At 56.4% G+C, this 23,498-nt stretch overlaps 1 protein-coding gene across 1 annotated transcript in view; it reads right to left on the minus strand.

Annotated features, from left to right (window-relative positions):
* Positions 1-22,155: 22,155 nt before the first annotated feature.
* The window catches only part of LOC310914956 (uncharacterized protein), a gene marked incomplete at its 5' end in the record, with an annotated part of 94,619 nt that continues 93,276 nt past the window's right edge, over positions 22,156-23,498 (minus strand). Inside the window, 1 exon segment of the mRNA XM_083871473.1 lies at positions 22,156-23,021. Coding sequence (XP_083727599.1) covers positions 22,795-23,021 — 227 coding nt within the window. The 3' untranslated portion in view covers positions 22,156-22,794.

The raw sequence follows: 23,498 nt of genomic DNA on the forward strand, positions 1-23,498 counted from the left end.
CTTGGTGTGCAGCAGGAAAAGGATTTGTTTTGTGTCCCTGCTGTGTGCAGAGCTGAGTGACACTGACTGTGAGCTCAGAGCTGCACCCTTGGGCACCACAGAACCTGAAATACATGAAAGCTGAAACTTGAGGCATCACTGCCATGACCAGGGACATCTTTAACTAGAGCAGATTTCTCAGAGCCCCATTGCTCATCCCTGCCATGCTCCTCACTTTCCCTTCCAAAGAGGATTTAACCCCTTTTGCGTGGTTTTCCCCCTCCCACCCATCACAGCAGCTGTTTCTGCCGTCCTGCAGAAGCTGCTGTGGTCAGGAAACACGATCTGCAGAGGGGCACAGCAGAAGCACCAGCAGTGAGGGCAGCAGGGAGCAGCTGGTGGATGTGGATGGGGTGCAGCTGGGGGGGTTTGGGGCAGCAGGAGCTGTGGACTGGGTGCAAAGAGAGCTCCAGATGAAGGGAGATGCTCTGGAGCTGGGGTCCTGAGGATGGAGACTCAGGGCAGCACAAGGAGGAGAGGAGAAATCCTGTGAGCAGCAACTTCAGGATTGCCTGCAGAGCTCCACCTTTATCTGGGGGACACCCCACAGCAGCCCCATGGCCAGCCATGTGCAAACCCTGCTGAGCTCCAGAGAACCTTCTCCAAGCCCAGGGGCCTTTTGGCCCTACAAAACACAGCAATCTGCATCCCACTGCAAAGCCTTCAGTGCTGCATTCCTGCACTCCATCTCCTCCTGGATTATTTCCTGGGAAGCTCAGTGGGTGTCAGCACCAGAACTCTTTTCCCTCTTCCCAAGGCCTGATGCTGTGCCAGAATCCTCTATTCCATCCACACACATGTCACATTTCTTTCTAATGTGGTTTAAAAGGGAGGAGGGGAGAGGCCATAAATATTCCCTCCCAGTGCTGTTGCCTGAGCTTGGAAATACCTAAAGGAGTGGGATATCCTCTGTAGGGTTGGCTCTGTGGGACAGCCCCAGGTGGCTCTTTCATCACTCCAAATGTGTCTGTACCTCTGAGTAAGTAAATCCTCCCCTGGCAGGCAAAGTTCTGGGGAGCAGAGAGGACCTGGCCTCATTCCTGGCACTGCCTGTATTTCCATCACTTTCCTCCCTGGCTCCAAACACGCTCAGGGACACGGATGTAGAACAAACCCTGTCGTTTTGTAATGAAGCAGCCATTTCCTCCACCTTTTTCCAACATTACCCATGAAATTTGGATGAGTGTAAGTTTGGAAGGCTCCTGAGCCTGCAGCAGTGACCCCTCTCAGCAGCTGTGGCTGGTCTGAGCTCAGCCTTCTGCTTGGCCCGGAAGGTTGATGTGACTGTGTGTCCCCTGCTGTCCCCACGGCGGGGGCCTTCTCCCGGGCCTGCTCCCTGCTACCAGATGCATTCTTTGCTTCCAACATATGGCCTCAATTACTGTCCCTCTCCCTTGATTTCCTGCCTCTCTGGGTTTCCTGAAGCTCATCCCCTCCTCCTGGCAGCCTGAACTCCTGCAGTGAGATGCTTTGCGAGCTCTCACATTCCTCCCTCCCTCCTGCTGCTCTGCTGCCTCTAACGAGGGGGTTCTGATCCAGAGCAGGCACGGATGAGGCTCAGACCCCCCCAGATGCTGTCACCGAGCCCAGGAGCCCCAAGCGCCTGGCTGGCCACAGCCAAACCACCCAGCCCAGTGCCCAGCAGGGCTTTGTTCATCTCCTCTGCACAGAGGTCCCCGCCCTCCCTCAGCACCCATCCCACATCACCCTTTTCAGGGTACTTTTCTGCCAACTGCTTCATTTGCAAGGCTCAGGCTCCTTTTTATTGCCATCCCCTCCTGAGGCTGGGGGCTTTCCAAGCCTCTGCCCTTTGAAAGGAGCCTCAGACCTCTCCGGGTTTCCCCTGGGTGCTCTTTGGCCTCTTTCCCAGGCATTTATCCCTGCAGAAAAGCCATGTCCCTGTGGCTTCTGCCTCTCAAAGCTTTGGAGGAGGGGAGAGAGCTCTGTCAGTGGCTCCTCAGCCCCTTCCTGCCTCCCAGGCCCTGCAGCATCAGGGTGCTGAGGAATCTGAGCTTATTCAGGGCGCAGGGGGAGGTGGAAACGGTTAAATCCCACAAACGAAGCAGTTAATGATTCCCATCCCCTCCTGGCACGGTTCGGGTTTGGAAAGGGGTCTGGCCAGCAGCTGTGCCAGCAATTGTAGCTCCAAAAGAGCATTTTCTCTCTGTGTCAGCTTTCATCCGTGGCCCCTCTGGATTCCCCTGGTGCCTGCAGATGCCGGAGTTTCCAGGGCTCCTGCTGCTACAAGTCCCTGTGACTTTTCCCTCCCATCCCAGCCATAGAGTTGTGTGATGGGAAGGGGTGAAGAAGGCACTGCTGGCTCCCTGTCTGCTTCCTGTCCCATCCCTCCCTAAGCATAGGAGAGGCATTTTCCCGGAATAAAACAATTCAGCAGCCATTGGGAATGGCAGGAACAGCTGAGAAGCTGCCCCTCTGGAAGCAGGAGTGCAGGGGAGAAATTTGGGATGGAGTTAGGGATACCAACAGCAACAACTGAGCAGTTCCACAGCCACCTTCAGCTGCAGCAGCCCCATTGTATAGTAAGGTGTATATATATATATATATATATTTATGTGTGAATTTTACATATATTGTGTAATAAACTGTATTGTAGTAACCCTGGGCGCTGTTTTCTGATTTTCCTACCCTCATGAGGAATCCATTGGTTAAGCAATCATTGACAGTCACCATCCCTGGAAGTGTTCAGAAAGAGTGGATGTGGCCCTTGAAGATGTGCTTTAGAGGTGACCACAGAGGTGCTGTGAATGTGGTGATATTAAAGTTGTCTCTTCCAACCCTAGCAATTCTGTGATCCCCTGAAATGTGTGACACCTCCCTAAATTCCTCCTCACCTTCTCCTGATATCTCTCTGTGTTGCAAGCACTGGTGGAAGCACAGAGAAGGAAAAGTCTAAATTTCTGAAATCAAATATAAAGGGTTTTTAGAGATCCTTGCGTGCACAAAGCTGGAGGGGAATGGATGGAGCACAGAGGTGAGGATCCAGGTCACAACATCCTTCCTCAGCCTTCCACACACCCGCAATGGTTTGGAATGGGTTCATCCCAAAGTTCCCATAGGGCCACCACCCTGTCCCATCCTCAGAGTCCCTTCACAGCTCCCTAAACGCACCACAAGCAGTGGAAAACCCACCAAAAGCCCCAGTAGGTGCCAGTCACTCCAACCTGCCCTCAAAGCTCCAATCCCCGCCCCCGGGGGTGAATTTGGGCTGGTTTGCTGTGAGCCAGGACACGGGTCTGGCTCCTTCCCAGGACACCCCAAAGCTTCAGGGTGCTCGGGGGTGTTCGCAGGAACCCCCAGCCATTCCAGCCTGCCCTCACTAGCCCCAGGGCCGGCTCGGGTAGGCGGTTTCTCGCCCCACGCTGTTTGTGGGGTGCCGGCCGGGGGTGCCGGCAGGTGGCAGCCTGGGCAGGCAGCACGGGCAGCCTCTCGCAGATGTTTAATGGGATTTCAGAGCTCTGGGATTCATCGGGAGCTGTTGTCACGGAAACGGAGATCTGCGAGAGCCCCGGCTCGGCGTTAACCCCCTCGGTGCCGGCGAGGATGCGCCGGAGGGGAGCGGTCCGTGCCCGGAGCTCCCAACTCCCGCCTGGCTTTGTAGGGTCAGCTGTATTATTTAGGATTGGGGCTCTATTTGCCTTTTAAAATCTGCCTCGGTGCTGCTGGAGCTCCAGGAGGGATGTCCCGTCTCCTGCCTCCATGTCCTGGTCCTCTTCAAGTTCGGGAGGCTCCCACACAAAAAAAACCACCGGACCAGTGGGTGAGGTTGGGGGCTGATCTCCCACCTTGTGCGGGGAATATCCCACTAATGCACATCCCCACCCTCCCCGGCGCCTCCTCTGGGGCTGGGGCTGGACAGGAGGGGGCAGCAGAGCTGCGCTGCCCTGGGGCGGTGGCCGGGCATGTGTCACCCCCGCACGTGGCTCCCCCCGGGGTGGCAGTGGGGAGGAGCGGCAGCTGCCGCCGGGGCTAATCTCCTTAGGCCTGAGCACCGGCACGGGAGTGAAAGGGAGATTAGAGGGCAGGGGGGCTTTGGCAGCCCGGGGGCCTCGCTGGAGAAGCACCAGGAGACAACTGGGCCGAGCAGAGAGGGAGAAAACCCTGGGGGAGATGAGAGCAGCAGGCAGAGAGGCCTCCGTGGGCAGCAAATAACAGCTGGGGGCTCTGAGGAAGGGGAAGGCTTTAGGAACATGCCCAAAAATCCTTGTGGAGCATCCCCCACCCCCTTCTCCCCAGGAGGAAGGTGTTGCCAGGCAGTCTGGGCCATAATCCATTCCCTCCCACCCAGAGGGGGGAGTTGGATGCCTTCCCACCCCCCACCACACTTAAGGGCATGAAAACATTGCCTAAAGCATATCCAGAATGGAAACCCACTGGGCTTCACCCTATCCCTGAGATGTGGAGGAACAGGACACGGAATATTCGCTGTCCTTTCCCATGGCAGAAAAGGAAAAAGATGCCATTTTCTGGAGCAGGGCAGGGTGTGGGGCTGCTGCTCACAAAGGCTCCGTGAGGCATCCCAGAGGCTGGGCTCCATTCCCTGCTCCTGCCACACTGCTGTCACGGGTCCTGTGTTTTCCTTGCCCGTGGCTGACAGGAGTGATGGATGTTCCTCAGGAAGTTCAGCAGTCCTGCCCGAGCAGGGGAGCATGACAGGGCAGGAGCTGCTCACTGAGCTGTGCCTCCTTCCCCCAGCGAGCTCCAGGGCTGGGAGGGATGGAAAAAAGCTGTACCTGCTCTCACTGTGTGGTGTTTGTTCCTTCCTCTCAGCTGTCAAGGAAACCATGGCATGGGCCACATACCCAGCTGGGATTGCTGCGGTTGCTGACGTGTCCTGGCCTTTTAATCCACATCCAAAATAGCTTCTCCACCCCTCCATTTGTGCTGGCTGGCAGAGCACCTTCCACGGTGCCATCGTCTGTTCTCCTGCCCGGGAGTGAGGCCCAGAACGCCTAAGTTTTTCTTAGAATCATAAAATCACTGAAGAGTTTGGATTGAAAGGGACATTTAAAGGTGAACTGGTTCCAACCCCAACCACCTTCCACCAGGGTAGAAGGGTGGGGGAGGAAGATCTCTCAACCAGGCATTTGGAAAAAGAAAACCAGAGCAGAGAGGTAAAAGTGGTGACACTACAACTTTTTATTTCTCACACAGGAGAAGGAGAAAGGTCAGGAGAAGCAAGAAGAGAAATCTCCAAAGTTTCCACAGCCTACTCTGGCAGTGGGATTTTTGCTCATCTTTTACATGCAGAAAAGAGCAGGAATTTAAAGTAACATTGAGGGGCTGGGGCATGTCCAGGGAAAGGAACAGAGCTGGGGAAGGGGCTGGAGCACCAGCAGAGGCTGAGGGAGCTGGGGAAGGGGCTCAGCCTGGAGAAAAGGAGGCTCAGGGGGGACCTTGTGGCTCTGCACAACTCCCTGACAGGAGGGGACAGCCGGGGGGGTCGGGCTCTGCTCCCAGGGAACAGGGACAGGAGGAGAGGGAACGGCCTCAGGCTGGGCCAGGGGAGGCTCAGGGTGAGTATTGGGAACAATTCCTTCACTGGAACAGGGCAGTGGTGGAGTCACCATCCCTGGAAGTGTCCAAAAGCCACACGGACATGGCACTGGGGACAGTGGTGAACACAGCAGTGCTGGGGGGATGGCTGTACTCGATGATCTCAGAGGCTTTTCCAACCTAAACAATTCCATGATTGTAATAGGCTCTTCTGCCTTTTGGCCTCAGTGGGGTCCAAGGTTAATCTGTGCTTAGCTCAGCCCTGCTGACCCATCAGCCACCAGCAGCTCGGGCCCTGCGTGGCTGATGTGTCTTTGTGCTGTGACATGCGGGGTGTCCCTGTCCCTCCTCCCTGACGGGATCAGCAGCAGTCCAAAAGCTGGAGGTACACACAGCCCCAGCACCACGTGTGTGCCCAAATTCCACCTCAGCTGGTGGTGGCAGTGTTCCCTGTGTCCCACTGACATCTCTCTGAGCTGGTTTCACCCCTCCAGCTCTTTCGCAGAGGATCACAGGAACCTCTCCCACTGTAATCAAAACCCTGAGGGGACACTGACCACTGTCACAGCCATTCCAGACCAAACATCCCTTGGAGGGGGAGGATTTCCCCTTCCACAGCTGCAGCAACAAGGGGCCCTGAGTCACTGTCTGCAGGGTGCAGAGGACACGAGGGCTCCACTCATGGGAGTAGGAGCCAGGGCAGGGAGTCCCAGGCCCATAAGCCTGAACTCTGCCTGTCCCCATGGGATTTTCTTCTCCTGACCGTTGTGTTTTGCCTTTTCCTGCTCTTTTCAGAGGGTGATTTCAGGGCAGGATGGCATCTGTGTGGTCCTGTCGTGGCTGAACCCTGGTGAGCTGCTAAACACCACCAGCTGCTCAGTGACCAAACACCTGCCGAGGGAAAGCGATGAATGAATTCCTTATTTTGCTTTGTTTGCAGGCTCAGGTGTTGCTTTATTTAATAGACCACTTTATCCCAACCCTGACCCTTCCAGCTGTGCCCCCATCCTGCTGTGGGGACTGCGGGAGGGGCTGTGTGGGGCAGAGCTGCCCACTGGGGTTAACCCAGCCCAGCTCCCAGGCCTGTGCTGGTTCTGGCATTGCTCTGTGTGAGATCCTGCTGGAGCTGGTATTTCCCTGAGCCCTCCTCCCTGTGGATCTCCTGTCTGATGCTTTGTGGAGCTCTCCCAGCGGGATTCCCCTTCAGTTGTCAGGACATTTCTCCATCCCCCATCACGGCTGCGGGAGGAGCTCAGCATGTGAGCCTTGTCAGCTCTGATCTCGGATTCCCGTCCTGCCCAGGCAGCTGAGCCCGTTCAGCTTCCAGCAGCTCCATCCCCAGGCTGGGAAGGAATGGGAAAAGCCACGGGGCTGCTGCTTGAAGGAACTGTTGTGGGAGAGTGAGGTCAGGGACAGGGAAAAGCTGCAGCATCATCGAGGGGGGCGTGAGGAGCACAGCAGGGCACTCTCACAAGGGCTCAGTGTCCTGGGCTGGCTCAGGGCTTGTCCTCCCCCAGAGCTGCACCCACACTGGTCAGAGCTGCTCTGTGGTTTCAGTGACTCAACCGGTGTCCTTTCTTGTCACCTCAACATCACAGCTCTGCCATCAGCTCCCCAGCACACCGGGAAGTGAAGGCAGGGATCAATCCCAAATCCATCACTGCCAGCTCAGGCAGCCCGGGGAGAGAGCAGGGGCTGATCCGGGCTGGATGTGGGAGACTCTGATTTCTCAAACCAGGCTGTGGTGCAGAGATCAGACATGTTACCCCTTATCCCAGTGCCCAGGCCCTTCCCTGCTTTGTGGGAGTCAAGTTGGTGATGCTCATCTCTAACCCCAAATGGGGCCAGGGGAGTTGGGCAAGGTGTAGCTTTGCCAGTGACAAAATTACACTGGGACAAAAATCTGTGTGTTGTAGGCAGAGACAGAAATTTCTGAGTGTTCCTGAAATGTTTTGTCAGTCCTGTCCAAAGCCACTGCAATCTCAGGGCAGATCTGCTGGGGATGAGGAAAAACATCTTTGGGCAGGGGTTTCCAGCCCAGCAATCCCTTGGTCAAGCCATAAATACTCAAAATGCTATCAATGTTATGGTGTCTTCCTGTCCTGCTGATGATGGCATGTTAATAAAGCCCACCTGGATTTCCAAAGGGGTCTCTTGAAGCTGAATTCCTGTGGGAGGAGAGAGGAGGTTCCTCCGTGGCTTCAACCCAGTGTTTGACTGGCTAAAAGGCAGGAAACAAATTACATCAGGCAGGCTGGGAATAGCAGGAACATTTCTGACAATATTTTAGTAGGGAAAAAAAACAAAAGACAGACTGTGAAGGGATGCAGAGGGACCTCATCTGGATGTTTGGTGGCTCCAAGGGCCACAACGATGCTGTGAGGGCTGGGAGTGCTGGGGAAGAAAGAGAAGGATCCAGGGACACCTCAGAGCCCCTTCCAGAGCCTAAAATGGGCTCCAGGAGAGCTGGAGAGGGACTGGGGACAAGGGATGGAGGGACAGGACACAGGGAATGGCTTCCCACTGCCAGAGGGCAGGGCTGGATGGGAGATTGGGCAGGAATTGTTCCCTGTGAGGGTGGGCAGGCCCTGGCACAGGGTGCCCAGAGCAGCTGTGGCTGCCCCTGGATCCCTGGCAGTGTCCCAGGCCAGGTTGGACATTGGGGCTTGGAGCAGCCTGGGACAGTGGAAGGTGTCCCTGCCCATGGCGAGAGGTTGAAACGAGATGATTGTTAAGGTCTCTTTCACCATTCTGTGATTTTATGATCTCAAAAGGATTTTCATGCTTTTCCCATTTAACTCCAGAAACAAGGGGTGCTCCAAGTGTGGGGTGTCCATGTCGTGTCTGTAGTAGTTAAAACCTCAACCCCCCGTCTGAGATCTAAAAATCGCTGGGAAAGGAAAGGGAGGAAGGAAAAGCAACCGCAGCAGTGGTTTATGGGGTTTTGTCCTTTGTTTTAGTTTAGCTTCACTGCCTGCAGCTCTGCTGCCTGAGGAGGGACCTCATGAGCCAGATCGGGTGCAGAGGGAGGCAGCAAAGGGAATGGGATAGCCCTGGAGCCGCTTAATTCAGGAAAGGGGCATGGAGGAGGCGTATGAAATGATAAACTGGAGGTGCTTGTGTCCCCGGTGTAAGAGTTGAATGAGGCTGGGAGGGGCAGGTTTAAATGCCGAGCTGTCATTTCCCAGCCCTCCCCTGCACAGGATGTCGCGGATCCTGACGGCTCGTCCGGGTTAAAAAAAGCAATGGGATTACATTTATGGAATAAAAAGGTGGGAGGATGTGAGCAAATTCACCGGTTGAGAAAGATGAGAGTGTCGGTGGGGGCGTGAGGGAGTAATTGTGAGCTGCAGGGAGCGGAGGGGAAGGGAGGAGGCAGGAGGGAAGGAGCAGTCTGCCGGGTTCAGGCTGTGATGGGAAGGGGGTTAGCTGGGGGTAGAGACGGGCTGTGGGAGGAGGATGGCTCTGCCCGGAGGAGCAAGAAGCTGTCGCTGAAATTTCGGGCTCAGGAGAGGGACAGGGAGCGTGGGAGAGCACGGCGCGGGGGGGAGAAGGGGCTGCTGGCTCAGAGCGGGGTTTGCAGAGGCAGGAGGACAAGCGCTTCATTGAGTGCAGGTTCCTGCTTCCTTTCAGCCCCGTCCAGCTCTGCCCCAGCCCAGCTGGCAGCTGGGGGGACACGTCCCCTCACCCCCCTCCTTCCTGCCGCCCCAGGGGCTCCAGCACAAAGCCTGGCAGCTCTCAATGCTCCCTGTGTTGTCTGCGCTCACCAAATGCTTCATCCCCGCTGCTGCCAGAGCCCCAGGGGCTGTGACCCAGCAGCGGCACCCACACAGAGGCCGGCCCCACAAAAACACCCACCGCGAGCAGGGGACGTCTTGGGAGCGGGAGGGAGTGGGACATTTCCAGGTCTGGGGGCTGTGGGTCCCCTCCCAGCCCCGCCGTGCCCAGGACACGAGTCCTCAGAGCCATTTCCTGTGCACACCCCGCGTTTGTCCTTACTGCCTTTTAGGGCTGAGGACAGACCCAGAGGTGACGTCTCCTGCCCACTGTGCCATGTTCCTCCGTCTGCACCAAGGAGGGACGAGGGGGATTTTCAGGGATGCTCCAGGGCATGGGAATGGTGAGAGAGGGGTGCTCCGTTTGTGGTTGTTATTTAGCAGTCTCCAAAAGGATTTTAAATCCTACAGCTTCTTTCTGCACGGTTTTACGTGCCTACCTTTGGAGGAGGGGATGCCCAGGGATCTGGGAAGATCTTCAACCCTGCAAGAGTTAAATCCTCACGCCTGCAGCGCCTGGGCAATAACTCAGCGTCTGCTTCATATCCCTGGGCAGGTCCCCTCCCTTCTGCCGCCTCCTCCCAATGGTAAAAATGCACCTCCCGAGGCGCTGGCGGCAGGAGCGGGACCGTGCCCGTGCCAGCCCCGTGGCCGGGGCAGTGCCACACTCACCCCGTGCCCTCGGCCACCCGCTGCCCCGAGCCGGCTGGCACTCGGCAGCTGCTCTAATTCGGGGTTCCTGCCTCGGGCGGGGCGTCATGAGCTGGATGAGCTCAGGCTTTAAGCTACAAAGGCTTCTTAAAGGGGAGAAACCCTGTCTGGGTCTGGTTATTGGGACACCAGAGCTGGCAGGCGATGCTGGGCTTAACTGGATAATGCCGGGGTGTGGAGCTGGGGAGGGCTGGGAGGGCTGTATCCTCTGCCCGCACAGCCCTGTGAGAGCCCGGGGGCAGCATCCTCCATCACACCGCTGGGCTCTCCCGTGGGATGCACAGGGAACGCACGGGATGCACAGGGAATAATGCACGAGATGCACGGGATGCACAGGGAATAGACGGGATGCACGGGGAGTGCACGAGATGCATGACAGCCTCCTAAGGAGGTTGTGTCTGGACCTCTGCACACCCATTTGGGCCACAGTGATGCCCGTTGAGGGCTCTGGGGTTCTCTGGAGTGGTGGGGATGCCTGAAGCCTGACCTGGTGCACTCTGCAGCCCTGAGCCCGTGGTGGCAATGTCTGGACCCTGCAGTGTCCCCAGGTCTGGTGGCTCCCCCAGCCCAGGAAAGTCTGTGCCAGAGCTGGCCTGGATGAACCTGTCCCCCTGTTTCTACTATCACCTTGTTTTCAGAACCAGCAAAGCCAGTGAGGTTACAAGAAACCCTCAGGCCATCAGCTGCTCCAGCTGGATTCTGAACCTGGAAAAAGGCAGAAAGCTGCTGGACCCAAATGAGCTTTCAGTAAGTAAAATAGAGTTTCATTCTGGGACCTGTGCATGGTTGTGAAGGATTGTTCTTTCTCCTTCTGGCTCTTGAGGCTGTTTGGGGCAGGGTTTGTGCTGGTTTAGCTCTCCTGTCCCATGTCAGGTCCGTCCCTGCCAAGAGCTGAAGGGTCAAGGGCTTCAGCCAAGGGGAGGAATATCCTCTGTGGCTCTGGTGGAGGAGCAGACTGGGCAGAAAGGCAGGGACAGAGTAAAGCCACAGCCATCCCTACACATCCCTCAGTGCTGGGGTGACAGCCAGGGACCTCAGGTCTGCTCTTGCAGGGTTCTGTCTCCTGGTGGAGTTAACAGTGGGAATGGCTCTGCCCCAGCTCGTGCCTTACATATTTGGAGTTCTTTTCTTCTTCTAATTTAACATGTTTATAACATTAAGCTAATAGAGGGATCCATAACAGCCCAGCATGACCTGGGACTGGCACAGAGCCTGGCTGCTGTCACATCCCTGCAAGAGGAGGCAGGCTGATCCCAGCCCGGGTAAGAGCTGGGGTGTTGAGAAGGTGGAGAAGGAAATAGGGTGACTGGAATGCTCGTGGAGGGAAGGCATTGGCACCCTCTGACCTGCGAGAGCCCACCAGGGGGGCTGAGCCAGCACAGGTGTGGCAGCGGGTCTGGGGACAGGGCTGGGGTCACCATTTCCTGCAGAACTTCTGCACACCAGAGCACTGCTGGGAGAGCTGGGCCCTCCCGGGGTCACACAGAACCTTTGGGGCTTTTCATTTTAAAGCACCTTCCATAGAATCACAGAGAGGTTTGGGTTGGGGGGACCTTAAAGCTCACCTCGTCCCTCGTCCCCCCCCCCCCCCCATAGGCAGGGACACCTCCCACCGGAGCAGATTGCTCCGAGCTTTATGTTCAACACAGTAAGAGCTCTATAGTAAAATAAATCCATTTCTTCCCAGCATTTGGGGCTTTCCTGGGGCTCGCTATCACACCGCGGCTTGGGAGCTCTAACAAAACGCCGAGCGAGCCGAGGGCAGCGTGTCCCCTGTGCCAGGTCAGCCCCGCCGCCCCTCCCGGCACGTGGCAGGGCCACCGGTCCCCTCCCGGCGGCGGCTGCGCTGGGAGCGGCTCTTCGCGCAGGGCACAATGATCCCTGCTCGCTCCGAGCCCCCCCGGGCTCTGCCATCCCTCTGCCAGCCCGGGGGCTGCGGATCCAGCGGAGCAGCGAGCGAGGATGGGCCCTTGGGAGGAGGTGGGGGCGTTCCTGCACGGGAGCTCTGTGCTGGAAAGGGGAAAAGGGAGAGAAATGCTGATTTTAGAAGGCAGAATTTGCTCTGGTTCGGCCTCTCGCCACAGTCCAGTGATGCCTTGGGAAGGCTGACCTGGAACAGAGACTGGGCAGAGCTGGAGAATAAAACAGGTATTTATTGAAAGGCTTTTAGGGCACACCTTGGGCAGGACAAGAGCCTGACCAGGGCTACACCCAAGGTGGACCCAAAATGGTCACAAAATGGACCCAAAATGGACGACCAGTCACGAGGTCTCACACTTTTATAAGTTCTGGTCCATTTGCATATCAGGGTTTAATTGTCCAATTACAGCTCCAGGTAATGAAGTCCCTTCTTGCTTTCTCCCCTTAGCCACCCTTGTTTGTGCTTTTGAGCCTGAAAGTTGTCCTTGGTGTCCATCTGAAAAAGGATTTGTTTTGTGTCCCTGCTGTGTGCAGAGCTGAGTGACACTGACTGTGAGCTCAGAACTCACCCCTGGGCAGCACAGAACCTGAAATACATGAAAGCTGAATCTTAAGGCATCACCAGGGACTCCCTGCTCAAACCTGGGTGAACAGCAGCTCCCCTGATGCTGCAGGGGTGTGGGATGGAGCCCTGGACACACAGTTTGACCCCTTCCCATCCCTTCAGGAAGGGCTGAGGGAGTCAAGAAGGGCGGGTAGAAAAATGAAGGCACTGGCCCCACTGCCTTCACAGCACCTGGGGTGTGAGAGGGCTCCCTGTGGGGCCAAGAGCTGTGCACCCTCATGGCAGGGTGCCAGTGCTGGTCAGGGCAGACAGGAGCTGCCAAATGCCCTGGAAAGCTTCAAAATGACAGACAAATCGGGATATGTGAGCTGAATCCGAGCCAGCCTGGAGCCCTGCCTGGGAGTCTGTATTTCCTTGTACCAGCTCCCCTTTTTTCATGGCTTTGCAGCTGTGGGAAAGGGCTGCTCTGAGAACACGGTGTTATCATGACAGATTTTATGTACAAAAAAAATGGAGAAATAAACATGATTTTTGGTACAAAAATGTGGGGGGTTTTGTCTCCATATCATAACTTCGCTGGTGCAGAGCTGAGCCCAGAGCCTTGTGGCACTGAGCTGCAGGGAGCTCATCCGAGCTGGAGGGGGCAGCTGAGGAGCTGGAGCAGCATCACGGCTGTGGTGGGCTGGGGGCTGCCGCCCCATCCCTGGAGAAGGCTGGAAATCCTGTGCCCTGCCCCAAAAATCCACCTTGGCACACCAGGTGTGGTGTCTCAGAGCCCAGACACAGCTCTGGAGGATGGAGCTGTCTCCCCTGCCCAAATGTCACCAGGGCTGAACACCAGGTGGGTGGCAGGTGGGGAGGACAGGAGCCACCCTCACTGTCCAGCCACTTGTCACCATGGATATTCCCCAGGGACAAACCAGCAAGCAGAGCCCAGGTCACTGGGGCCATTTTGTCCCCGAGGGTGTGCACACCTATGTGACAGCTCTGTGACAGCCGTGTCCCTCCTGGTGACCCCCCTGAGGGTCCCCCTGCCCTTGAAGTCACACCAGCCCAGACACCAGCTGAGTTTAGAGGTCAAAGCAGCCAGAACTGGGCCAGGCTGCAGCTCCCTGCTGCTCTGCTGGGATGAAGGACACCTCCTCCCAGATGGCCACTTTGGAGGGACAAATGTTCGTCCACGTGGCCCTGGCCTGGTGGCACGGGAGGGGTTTGTCCTTGGGAGCAGTTCTGTGCAGGGGCTGGGGCCCAGGGCAGCACAGGGGCACCCCAGCCCAGGCTATACCCCTACTCTGGGCCCTAGGGCTCCTTGCAGCCGCTGTTCTGCTGCCCAAGTCCACCTGGCCCCTCATGGTGGCTGCTCCAAGGGATGCTTAATCCCTCCCTGTGCCCAACCCCAACCCCTCCTAGCCAGGAAGGGCTCCTGTACCCCCTGCCTGAGGTGGGGAGCAGCCCTGTTCCCTCCTCCCTGCCACCAGCATGGCCACCAGCCAGGTCTATGTCCCAAAATGTGTCCCCAGCCCCCTTTGCCATCCGAGGTGTCCCTGTTGCTGCAGAGGTGTGGGATGGAGGCAGCTGAACTGGCTCCATGAGGCTTTCAGGAGTGAGTCCCCACAGGCATGGGCACACAGGGACTGGGATAATTTAAAAACCAGGGCACAGACCTGATTACTGCCCTAGTTTGCATCAAATCTCAGTTTGGGGTTTTTTAGCAGCTTTTTGATGAGCTTGTGAATGACAAGTTGCTAATTGAGGAGCAGGAGGCCCACAGTGTCCTGTGAAAACAGGGGAGAAAAAAAGCCAGGATAAAAAAATATGTTTTTTTATCTTGGACCTGACTGCAGGGACCAGAGGGATGGACAGAAGCCAGGCTGGCCTCAGAGAGACCACGGGGGTGGTTCTCACTCAAGGGGTGGGGACATCTCAAATCTCTGCAGGGGCTGGGAGAGACCCCCTGAGCTTCAGCAGGGAGACTCCCCATCCCCCTGGGGTGTTGCAGCAGTGGGGGAGGACTCTTGGTCTCTGACAACTGCAGGCACCCCCCGGCACCATGCAGAGCTCCAGGCTCCACAGTTTTTTGTTCCACCTCTCCCCCAGTATATTCATTAATTTATAAATTCCCTACACGTACTGCTGGGCTAACAAGTACACTTTAAAGCACAAGCTAAAACATGAGGTAAAAAAAGGATGAGGGAGAGATGAAAAAACACTGGTTTAAAATATTTTTGAAGTTATTAATGGTACAAAACACATTTTCTTCCTGCACCCCTGTGGATGATCTCTTGCACCCCACTCTGGGGATGGTGGGGTTGAAGGGAGCCAGCCTGGCCCCCTCTCCTGGCACCCAGGAGCCCCTTCCCCATTCCCCCTCTTTCCCTGTCTGGCACAAAGCAGCTTTGTCTCCCTCTTCCTGTCCCCCTGCTCCCATCTGGCTGCTGTCCCTCCCTGGCCCCTGTCCCATCTCGCTCTGCAGCACAAGGACCCTCCTCCTCCATTTATCTGGGGGAGTCTCTGCCCCCATTGCCCCTGGCAGCTCACAGGAACCCCCCCCAGTCTGGAGGTGATGGGGAGCATGGCGGGGTCCCCACTCCCAGCTCTGGCAGCTACCCACGTCCTGGGGACCAGCGGTGCAGGTGGCACTGGACAAGCCCTGGGCACTGCTCCCCAAAGCCCTCTGGAGCTGGGGGGCTTGGGGGGCCTTTTCCTCCTGCATCCCTTGGCTGAAGTGGCTGCTCTCCCTTCCCTGTGCCAGCCAGGCTGTGTCACCTGGAGCTCACCCAGGAGGGCTCCTCTCAAATCCCAAATCAAACCCCAGATCAAATCCCACCTGTCTGAGGCCTGTGGGAGACAAGGGGAGGTTCCCAGGAGGTGTCTCTGCATCCCAGCCCAAAACTGGCAGTGGCTTCCAAGCCTTGGCCAGCAGGATGTGCTGGGCTCCGTGCCACCCCCATCCCTGTCCCCTCTGAGAGGAACACTCCAACACAGCCAGATCCATTCCCTTTCCTGCTCCCAGAGGCCCCAGAAAATTTTGGGGTGGTTTGGGTCAGTATTGCTGCCCGTTCACGAGGAGAGGGGGCCAAGACCTCCTCCCCAAATTAGGCATGGCCTCTTTTGTCATGTGCCAAAAGGACAAGGGTCAGGGAGGCAGCACTGGGCATGGGCAGCCCCTGCACCTTCCCAGAGGAGCATTTGGGCTTCTCTTGGCCTTTTTTTGGGTAGGAGTTTTGCAAAGCTCTGCCTTTGCCCCAGCTCTCTGTGGTTAGTGGGGGCTGCAGGTGTCCATGAGGGCATTAACTCTGCCTGGCTCTGTGCTTCCAGGGACTCCCCAGGAAGTTCTGGGGAGCAGAGGGATGTTCCTGCCTGCAGAGGCAGCAGCACACCCTGGGACCAGGCACATGGGCTGGCTCTCCTCGGTGACGGTGACAGTGACCCTGGCAAGTCCCACCCACAGCACTGCAGGGGCCACAGCGAGTTCCAGTGGAGTGTGGAGGACACACAGGGCAGGGTCCCCCGGAGCTGAGCCCTTCCAGCCCTCTGTGTCCTACCAGCAGTGCCCAGAATCTTCGCCTGGTTTCCCCTCATCCCTCCTGGCATCTTTCTCCTTCCTTGCCTCTCCTCCCTGCCCTCCCCTTTCCCAGCCCCATGACCTCAGGTTCTCGCTGCTTCCCTGGGACTGATCTCCTCGGGCACCCGGCCATCAGCACTGCTGGGACACGGGCTCTGCCCCACAGGGAGAACGAACAGACAGACAGACAGACAGACAGACAGACAGACAGAGTACCCTCCCAGCAGCTCATGGCCCAGGCCACCACAAGGTCACACAGGCTGCAAAAGGGCAAAATCCCACCACATCCTATTTTGCCCGGAGGGTGGCCGAGGGCTGGTGCTGCTCCCCCACGTGAGGGAAGAGCCTTTGGCAGCCCCCGAGTCCCAACGGGGCCGGCCAAGGGCCAGCAGGGCCCACCCTCCGCCCTCTCCTTCCCCGTGGTCACGAGGTTTCAGTCAGCAAAAGGCAAATTTTATTCCGTCTACGCACGCTTTATTATTGTTATAAATAATAATAAATCACAGCGGCGGGAAGTGGATTTATGGAGCAGGAAGGGACGGGGAGGATGGCGAAACACCTCTCACTTCCCCCCCAGGAATGTGAGGTGTGAGAGGAGCCAGCTGTGTCAGGGAAAATAAAATCACAGAGGATTTGGGGGGCTGGAGGGGAGCAGGGCAGAGGGGCTGTGGGGGCCTTTCCCACCACATCCCCTGCTATGGATATCCTCTCTCCTCATCCGGCCTTTTGCACCCACTGCCCCCATGGATCCCTTCTGGACATTTTGTATCCCAAGTACTTCGATTTCTGATGGCATTGGCTGCTGTCCCTTGTGAGGCATTCATGGGAGGAGAAACCCCTGCTGCCACCAGCCCCCAGGGGTGTCTTCTGCTCTGGGCAGGCTCCAGCTCCCAGTGTCTGTGTCAGACCCAGAGTGACCTCCCCAGTGCCTTTGGGGACCCCAAAGAAGGGGTGAGAGAGAGCTCCGTGAAAACTCAGCTTTTTTTGTGATTTCCACATCACCCCTGCTTTTCTGGGTGAAGCAATGACTGGAGGAGCTGCTGATGGGACTCAGGCCATGACCACAACAGCCTGATGGAGATTCCAGCTCCCCACCCAACCCTCCCTGGGGCCCAGGGACAGGCCAGGTCAGCTCACAGGTCCAATGGAAAACTGGTTTGGCTCAATTATTTTTGTTTGATTTTTTTGGGTCATTTTGATTAGTTTATTTTCTGGAGGGATTGGGTTTTTTCAGTTTTTGTTGTTGTGGTTGTTTTTAATTTATGTTTTTTGGTTTCATTTTCAAGGTCAATTGGGAAAACAAACAAAAACCACCACCTGCTGCAAACAAGGGCTCCACAAGTTGGTGACATGGGACCAGCACCTGTGGCATCTGGGTGCTCCAGCTCTGCCAGGAGCAGGAACTGAGCTGGGGACAATCCCCAGAGGGGGAACAAAGGGATCTCCACCACTCTGTGACCTGTTCCTGCCCCATCAAGACCTTCCAGCCCTGCTGCCTGTGCAGTCTGAAGGTTCCCTGGCCCCACACCATGGTTGTACCTGGGACAATGACAGGAAGGGGAGGAAGAGGTGCTGAGCTGATCCCAGAGGTGGGGAAAGGAGATGGAGAAGGGGGAGAAGCAGCAGCAGGAGGGCACCAGGGTGGAGGAAGATCCAGGTCCCTTCTGGCTGCTGAAGGATGTTCAGAGCACCCCAGCACGGACACCCTGGCTCAGGCACACGGCCCCATCTGGAACTGGCTGCACACCTCAGAGTTTGCTGGTGAATCCCCACCTGCTCAGAGGGGGTGTCCTAGGGTGACATTATGATGCTTGTACCCCCAGTCATCTCTTCTGTTTGTGCTGGATATTGTGTTCTGTACCTCTAAGACTGGCTCTGAGAGTGCAGCAGGGGAGAAGTGCAGAGTTTGTTTTTCAGAAAGCTGCCTGATTCCTACACATTCCTTCTCCAGACTGGGTGTTCACTGAGGGTCAGACAGACTGCAGGACAAAAGTCTGCTTTGCTCTTAGTTAGTTTTTGCTAGCTGAGACAGAAAAGCTCTCTGGACCTTTTTTTTCCTTTTCCTTGGGACTATTTAAATGTGCTCTGGACTGAAAAGCCCAGAGGAGCATCAGGAGCTCACCTGCAGCCCACCGGGGCCTGGACCTCTGCAGGGACTGACAAGAGACTGACTGAGCCGAGCTACCCACAGCAAGGAGTTTCTGAATTTACCATCACATTTCAGAACAATGAAAGATTTTTATTGTTTCACATTGTTCATTCTTTGTGCATGTGGGCACTTTGTCTGTTAAGTAAATAGTTTTTTCCATTCTTCTCAGAGAAAGTTCTTTACCGGACCAGTTGGGGGGAGGGGCCATTTGGGTTTGCTCCCCAGAGGGACCCTATTCAGGGGTTTTCTCCCAAATTTGCCCTAAACCAGGACGGGGGGGGGGGGGGGGGGACGACGACGACGACAGCCACTCATCCCCCCCAGAGTCAGCACTGGGCACAGAGGCACCCCCAGCCCCACTCCAGGCAGAGTCCCACAGTCCCCACCATGGCTGCAGTGAAAGGCCTCCTGTACCTCTCCCTGCCACGCCAGGACCTCCTTCCCAAAGCCGGGTCACCCTTCCCGGGAGCAATGCCATGAGCCCCGCGATGTCACTGTCCCCAGCGCCTGCCGGGGGCTCTGTCCTGCCACGCTCTTTGTGTCCCTTTTGTCAGGACTGTGACTCCAGCTCTGTTTGTGTTGGCCTCCCCCGTGTCGCCGCCTCAGCTCGGGAATTCCCCCAGCTCTCCACGCTGCGCTGAACACGCTCTCGCTCCCGCCTGTCCCCGGTTAGCGCGGCTGACCGCGTTTCCTTCATCAGCGCTAATTGGCCAGGTCTGTGTTTGCAGCTTCCCCTTCCTGGCTCTCGCCGTGCCCTGGGGTAATTTCAGGGCAAGGGAGAAGAGAAATGAGATGAAGCTCGATGTTCCCCCTCTCACTTGCGCCCATCCCGACACCAACACCCGCAGCTGCGACACGGGGACACCGCGGGGCTCAGGGCACCGGGGAGGCTGCGGCTCCTCAGGCCAAACCCACCCCTGGAGTTCTCTCTGGAGCCTCTTTGTTCCCACCAGTGGTGACTGTCACCCCTCTGGGGACCCGCTCGGACCATCCCAGGTTCCTTCACCAGCAGCCCTCAGCACTCAGCTCCGGGCACCCGGTGGCCTCACCAGCCAAGCATTCAGTGATGCCCAGTGCCCTGGGATGAGGCCACCCCGGCTAGGACAGGTGCTGGGGACAGCCCTGCTCAGCCCTGCTCCCATTACCCTGTGGGTCGGTGGAATTGATCCCCACTATCCCCTTGGAGCCGTCCCTGGTGCACTCCAGGAGATCCAGCATGGGAGGGACAGCAGCTCCAGGGCTGGGGGCAGAGGAAACGGTGTCACAGGGTCCCCAGAGCTGCAAATCCCTGCCCTGTCACTGCCCTGAGCCCGGTGGCCTCCCCTGTGGGCTGGGACCGCCTGTCCCAAAGGAGGATGCTCTGGTTAGAACCTCTCACGTGTGTGTGACCACGGCTGTCCCCATGTGAGCAGGGGAGGAGGGAGAGCTGGATCTGTGGGATGGAAGGGAATTTGGGGAGAGGGATGTCCCTTGGAGAGGTGCAAGGGGATTTTCAGGGGTCTCTGTGCAGCTGGATGGGGGTTTGGTGTCTCTGTGGGGCGCTGGGGGATTTGGGAAGTGTCTGTCAGTCTGCAGGGGGGCTCAGGGGGTGCTCGCTGTGTGTGAGGACAAAACTGGGGGGGGGGGGGTGGGGGGGTTTGGGGGACAGAAGGTGGAGGCCACAGAGCTGCACCTGGACAGAGACACAGGGTGGGGACAGATGGGAATACAGGGATGGGGGCCGTGCCCTGCACACCTGGAGCCTCAATCCCAGGCTCTGTCTGTCTGTCTGTCTGTCTCCTGGGACTGTTCTGACCCCACCTCTTCCACCCTCCCCCTCACATCTGGCCAGCAGCAGCTTATTTTTTCCTCCAGGGTTGCGACACTCTGAGCCACGGGATGTTTTCCCTCAGCCTGTGTTGGAACCCCCTGTGGGGAGAGGGCGGGAGGATTGTCCTGGTCAGGGAGCTCCGAACACAATGTCCCATCCACTGTCCCCTAGTGCACAGAGGGGACACCACGGAAAGCAAATCAGACCAGGGCTGCAGAAAGGAGAGTGGATTCCTGCTGGTGAGAGGGAAGGGTGATGGAATTCCACTGGGCAACAGTGACCAGATCCCTGCTAGTGATGGAGAGGGGCAGCTGGATCCTCTTGGGGCTGTAGCTACTGACCCCATCGTGTCCTCAGTCATGATCCACAGCCATGTCACCCTCCACTCAAAGGCCTGGGTGACCAGAGGATGGGGGTGCTACAGAGCAGGCCTAGGAGGGACAAGATTGGGGGTGCCCCAAAAGCACAGCCACTCCCTGTCAGCAGCACCAGCATGGCCAGACCCCATCTGTGCCTCCCTTTTACCATCAGAACAAACACCATTCATTCAGAAGAAACCATTTTATTATTTTTTTTTCCCAAAGAAAAAAAGCAATATAAATATTAGAGTATAAAACTTGCGTGTAACACATCGACATTGGTCTATATGGGTATAAGAAGGATATAAGCATATATATAATATATAAGTATAATTCAATATTAGACACATTGAAAGGGCAAACGTGTTTCATTTCACGTACACTCGGAGCACAGACCACATGGAAAGAAGATACAGAGAAAATTGAAAATACTGATGTCCACAAGTTAGTTACTGCAATTAAAAATAACACGCCACTAAATACACAACACTCACTACGCTACCTCAGATTGCAGATTAAAAAGAAAATATAAAGACTACGATTCAGCTACAGCATTTCTAGAGGGGGGGAGCAGGTGGCAGCTGCAGGGGACAGGGTGGGAACCGCTCCCAGTGCAGCCAGTGCTGGAGGTGGCTGGATCCGGATGAAACACGGAGGATACTCCTGCTGCCCTGGGTTTGGGGAGGGGGCAGGGGTGGGGAGAGCCTGGCTGAAAGGGCTGGATCTGCTCGGGTGAGTTACGTGTTAGTGATTAAAAAAGGAAAAAAAACAACACACACTCCCCTGGGAAACTCGGTGTGGCCCCTTCCTGGGCACACCACAGCTCTTCTCCTGGCTCTGGCTACACAAAGGCCCCATCTGCCTCCCCCGGGGGCTCAGAGCTGCTCTGCTATGGGAGGGTGGCCTGGTGCTTTGGTGATGGGCACATGGAGAAATGCTAATCCTCATCCTTTAATTGTCTCCACAGGGTACAAAGCCCAAAGCCAGCAAGAGCATCACCTCCTCCGGGCTGGCCCAACATGGTCCCATGTGACACTCCCCCAATTATTACCCCCAATTTGCAGCATCACCCCCTGCTCTTGGGTCCCTTGTCTGGATCTGGTCCCCAAACGCCACCAAAACAACCATCACTTACTCAGTCACCAACTCTGCACCAAAGCCATGCACCGGCAGCTCCGCGGATCCCACCCCTTGGGGCAGGAATCACCTCGTAGAACCGCCCGACCACCCCAAACAGCCTTTGGGGCCCGAACTAGAAGCAATAATGAGTTTCCCCAGCCTGCCTGAGCCATCCCACCCCCTCCCACCCCTTCCCCAGGGCAGCCCCAGGGGCTGCCGGCGTGGTCACCCCGCGTGGGCATGCGAGGACTTGTGCGGGTCCGTGGAGCTACTGCGCTAGTGCAGGTGTGAGGTGAGGGACGTGCATGCAGACACCGTGTGCAGACAGTGAAACGTTGTCCCCGTGTCCCCTGGGCGGGGACCTGGCCAGGCCTGGCCGCAGGGGAGCGACGCTCTCTTAGCCTTAATTCCATAAGAACATCGACTGTACATATAAATATTTACTGCAAAGAAGGTTTGAGATGTGTCTGCTCTTCGGAGACCCCTAGAACCGCCGGGGCAGCTGCCGCACACCTCGGCATGCTCCTCTTAGAATTCCCTGCCTCTCACACAGCAGGAGGGCTTTTTCCTTATCATATTTCAGGCCATTAGTGGTTACACTTTAAAATGAAACAAAACAAAACAAATGTTTAGGATGCAGCTTTGCCATATTCCCTTTGACTCATGCAATATAAACACTTTTTTTTTTTTTTTTTTACCAAATGACAGGTAAGCAGGAACTGAAGCACTCCCTACCAACTTCCAAACTCCAAAATCCATCTCTACCATTGACTGGGGGTGAATTTTACGAATGGAAAATTTAAGAGCAAAGAACTGTAGCATGGGCTCTAAGCTAAGGACTTCCATTTCCTTTCCAAAAAATAGTTGAAGGGCTATAAATTAAAAGATCCACATTAAAATTATTTACACTGGGCAAAGCCGAGCACAAGCCTTGTGCCTTTCTCGGACTACCTGGGAGAAAATCGGATCCAAAGACATGGCAAAAGACCTTCCACCCTTGCATATTCGAATACCCGAGGGATTGTATAAAACATTATTCACAGGGCACTTGTTTGTGTTCGGTTTAGATTCTGGATTGATTTTCATCATGAGACCTGAGAGCAGCGAGCCCCTGCTCTCAGCTCTGATGATGACGAGATACATTCGCAGCATTTCCTACTTTTGCACCACAAAAAAAATCACATTCGTCCTCCGGCCTGGGCTGTGGTTTTGGGGGAGTGCTGGAGCCGGCTGCCCTGTAGCTCTAAGGTCTCCTTTCTCTTCTTCACTACTTCTTCTCCTTCTTCCCGGATTTCTTCTTGTTGCCTCCGGCGGGGGCGGCGTTCTTGGCGTCGCGCTTGCCGGCGGCGTTGGTGAGGGTGGCATTGCTGCCCGGGATGTAGACGTTCTGCCGGTAGTCGGGGACGTGCTGCAGGGTGAACTGGGGGCCGTAGCGAGCGCTCAGCCCCATCGTGCCATTGCCGCCGCCCAGGGTCGAGTTACCGTCAGCAGCTTCTGTGGGGAACGCCGGGGAAGGGGGAAAAGAGAAGGGCAGGATGTTAAAGCCAGCTGGAGACCCTCATCGCAAGCCCCAGCAGCCCCACAGAGTATCAAACCCGAACCGACATCACCCTTCAGCTCCCCACAGGGCTGTGCTGGGCAGCCTGGCACAGAGCCACACCCCCCTCCCCGAAACTGCCCATTACAAACATATTGTGCAGTCACACCATTAGTGATGCATTAAAGGAAATCCAATATCTATTTATTTTTCCGCCGCATTTAAAACCCTGCCCGCGGTATTTTTCTCCAGCCAGGTTTGTTCAGAGAGCACGACACAGGAGACGAGAAAGAAAACCCCTCCCCTGCAATACCGCAAAATGGCTCTAGGAAGCCGAGCACGAAGGAAATCAATGCCAGAGCGTGTCTGATGGTCCAGATCTGGGAGCAGGGGGAGGGGAAGGCAAATTCATTCCTGTCGCTATGCAAAGCTCC

The sequence above is a fragment of the Zosterops lateralis genome (assembly GCF_965231275.1).
Source record: "Zosterops lateralis genome assembly, chromosome: 14".
Lineage (NCBI taxonomy): Eukaryota > Metazoa > Chordata > Aves > Passeriformes > Zosteropidae > Zosterops > Zosterops lateralis.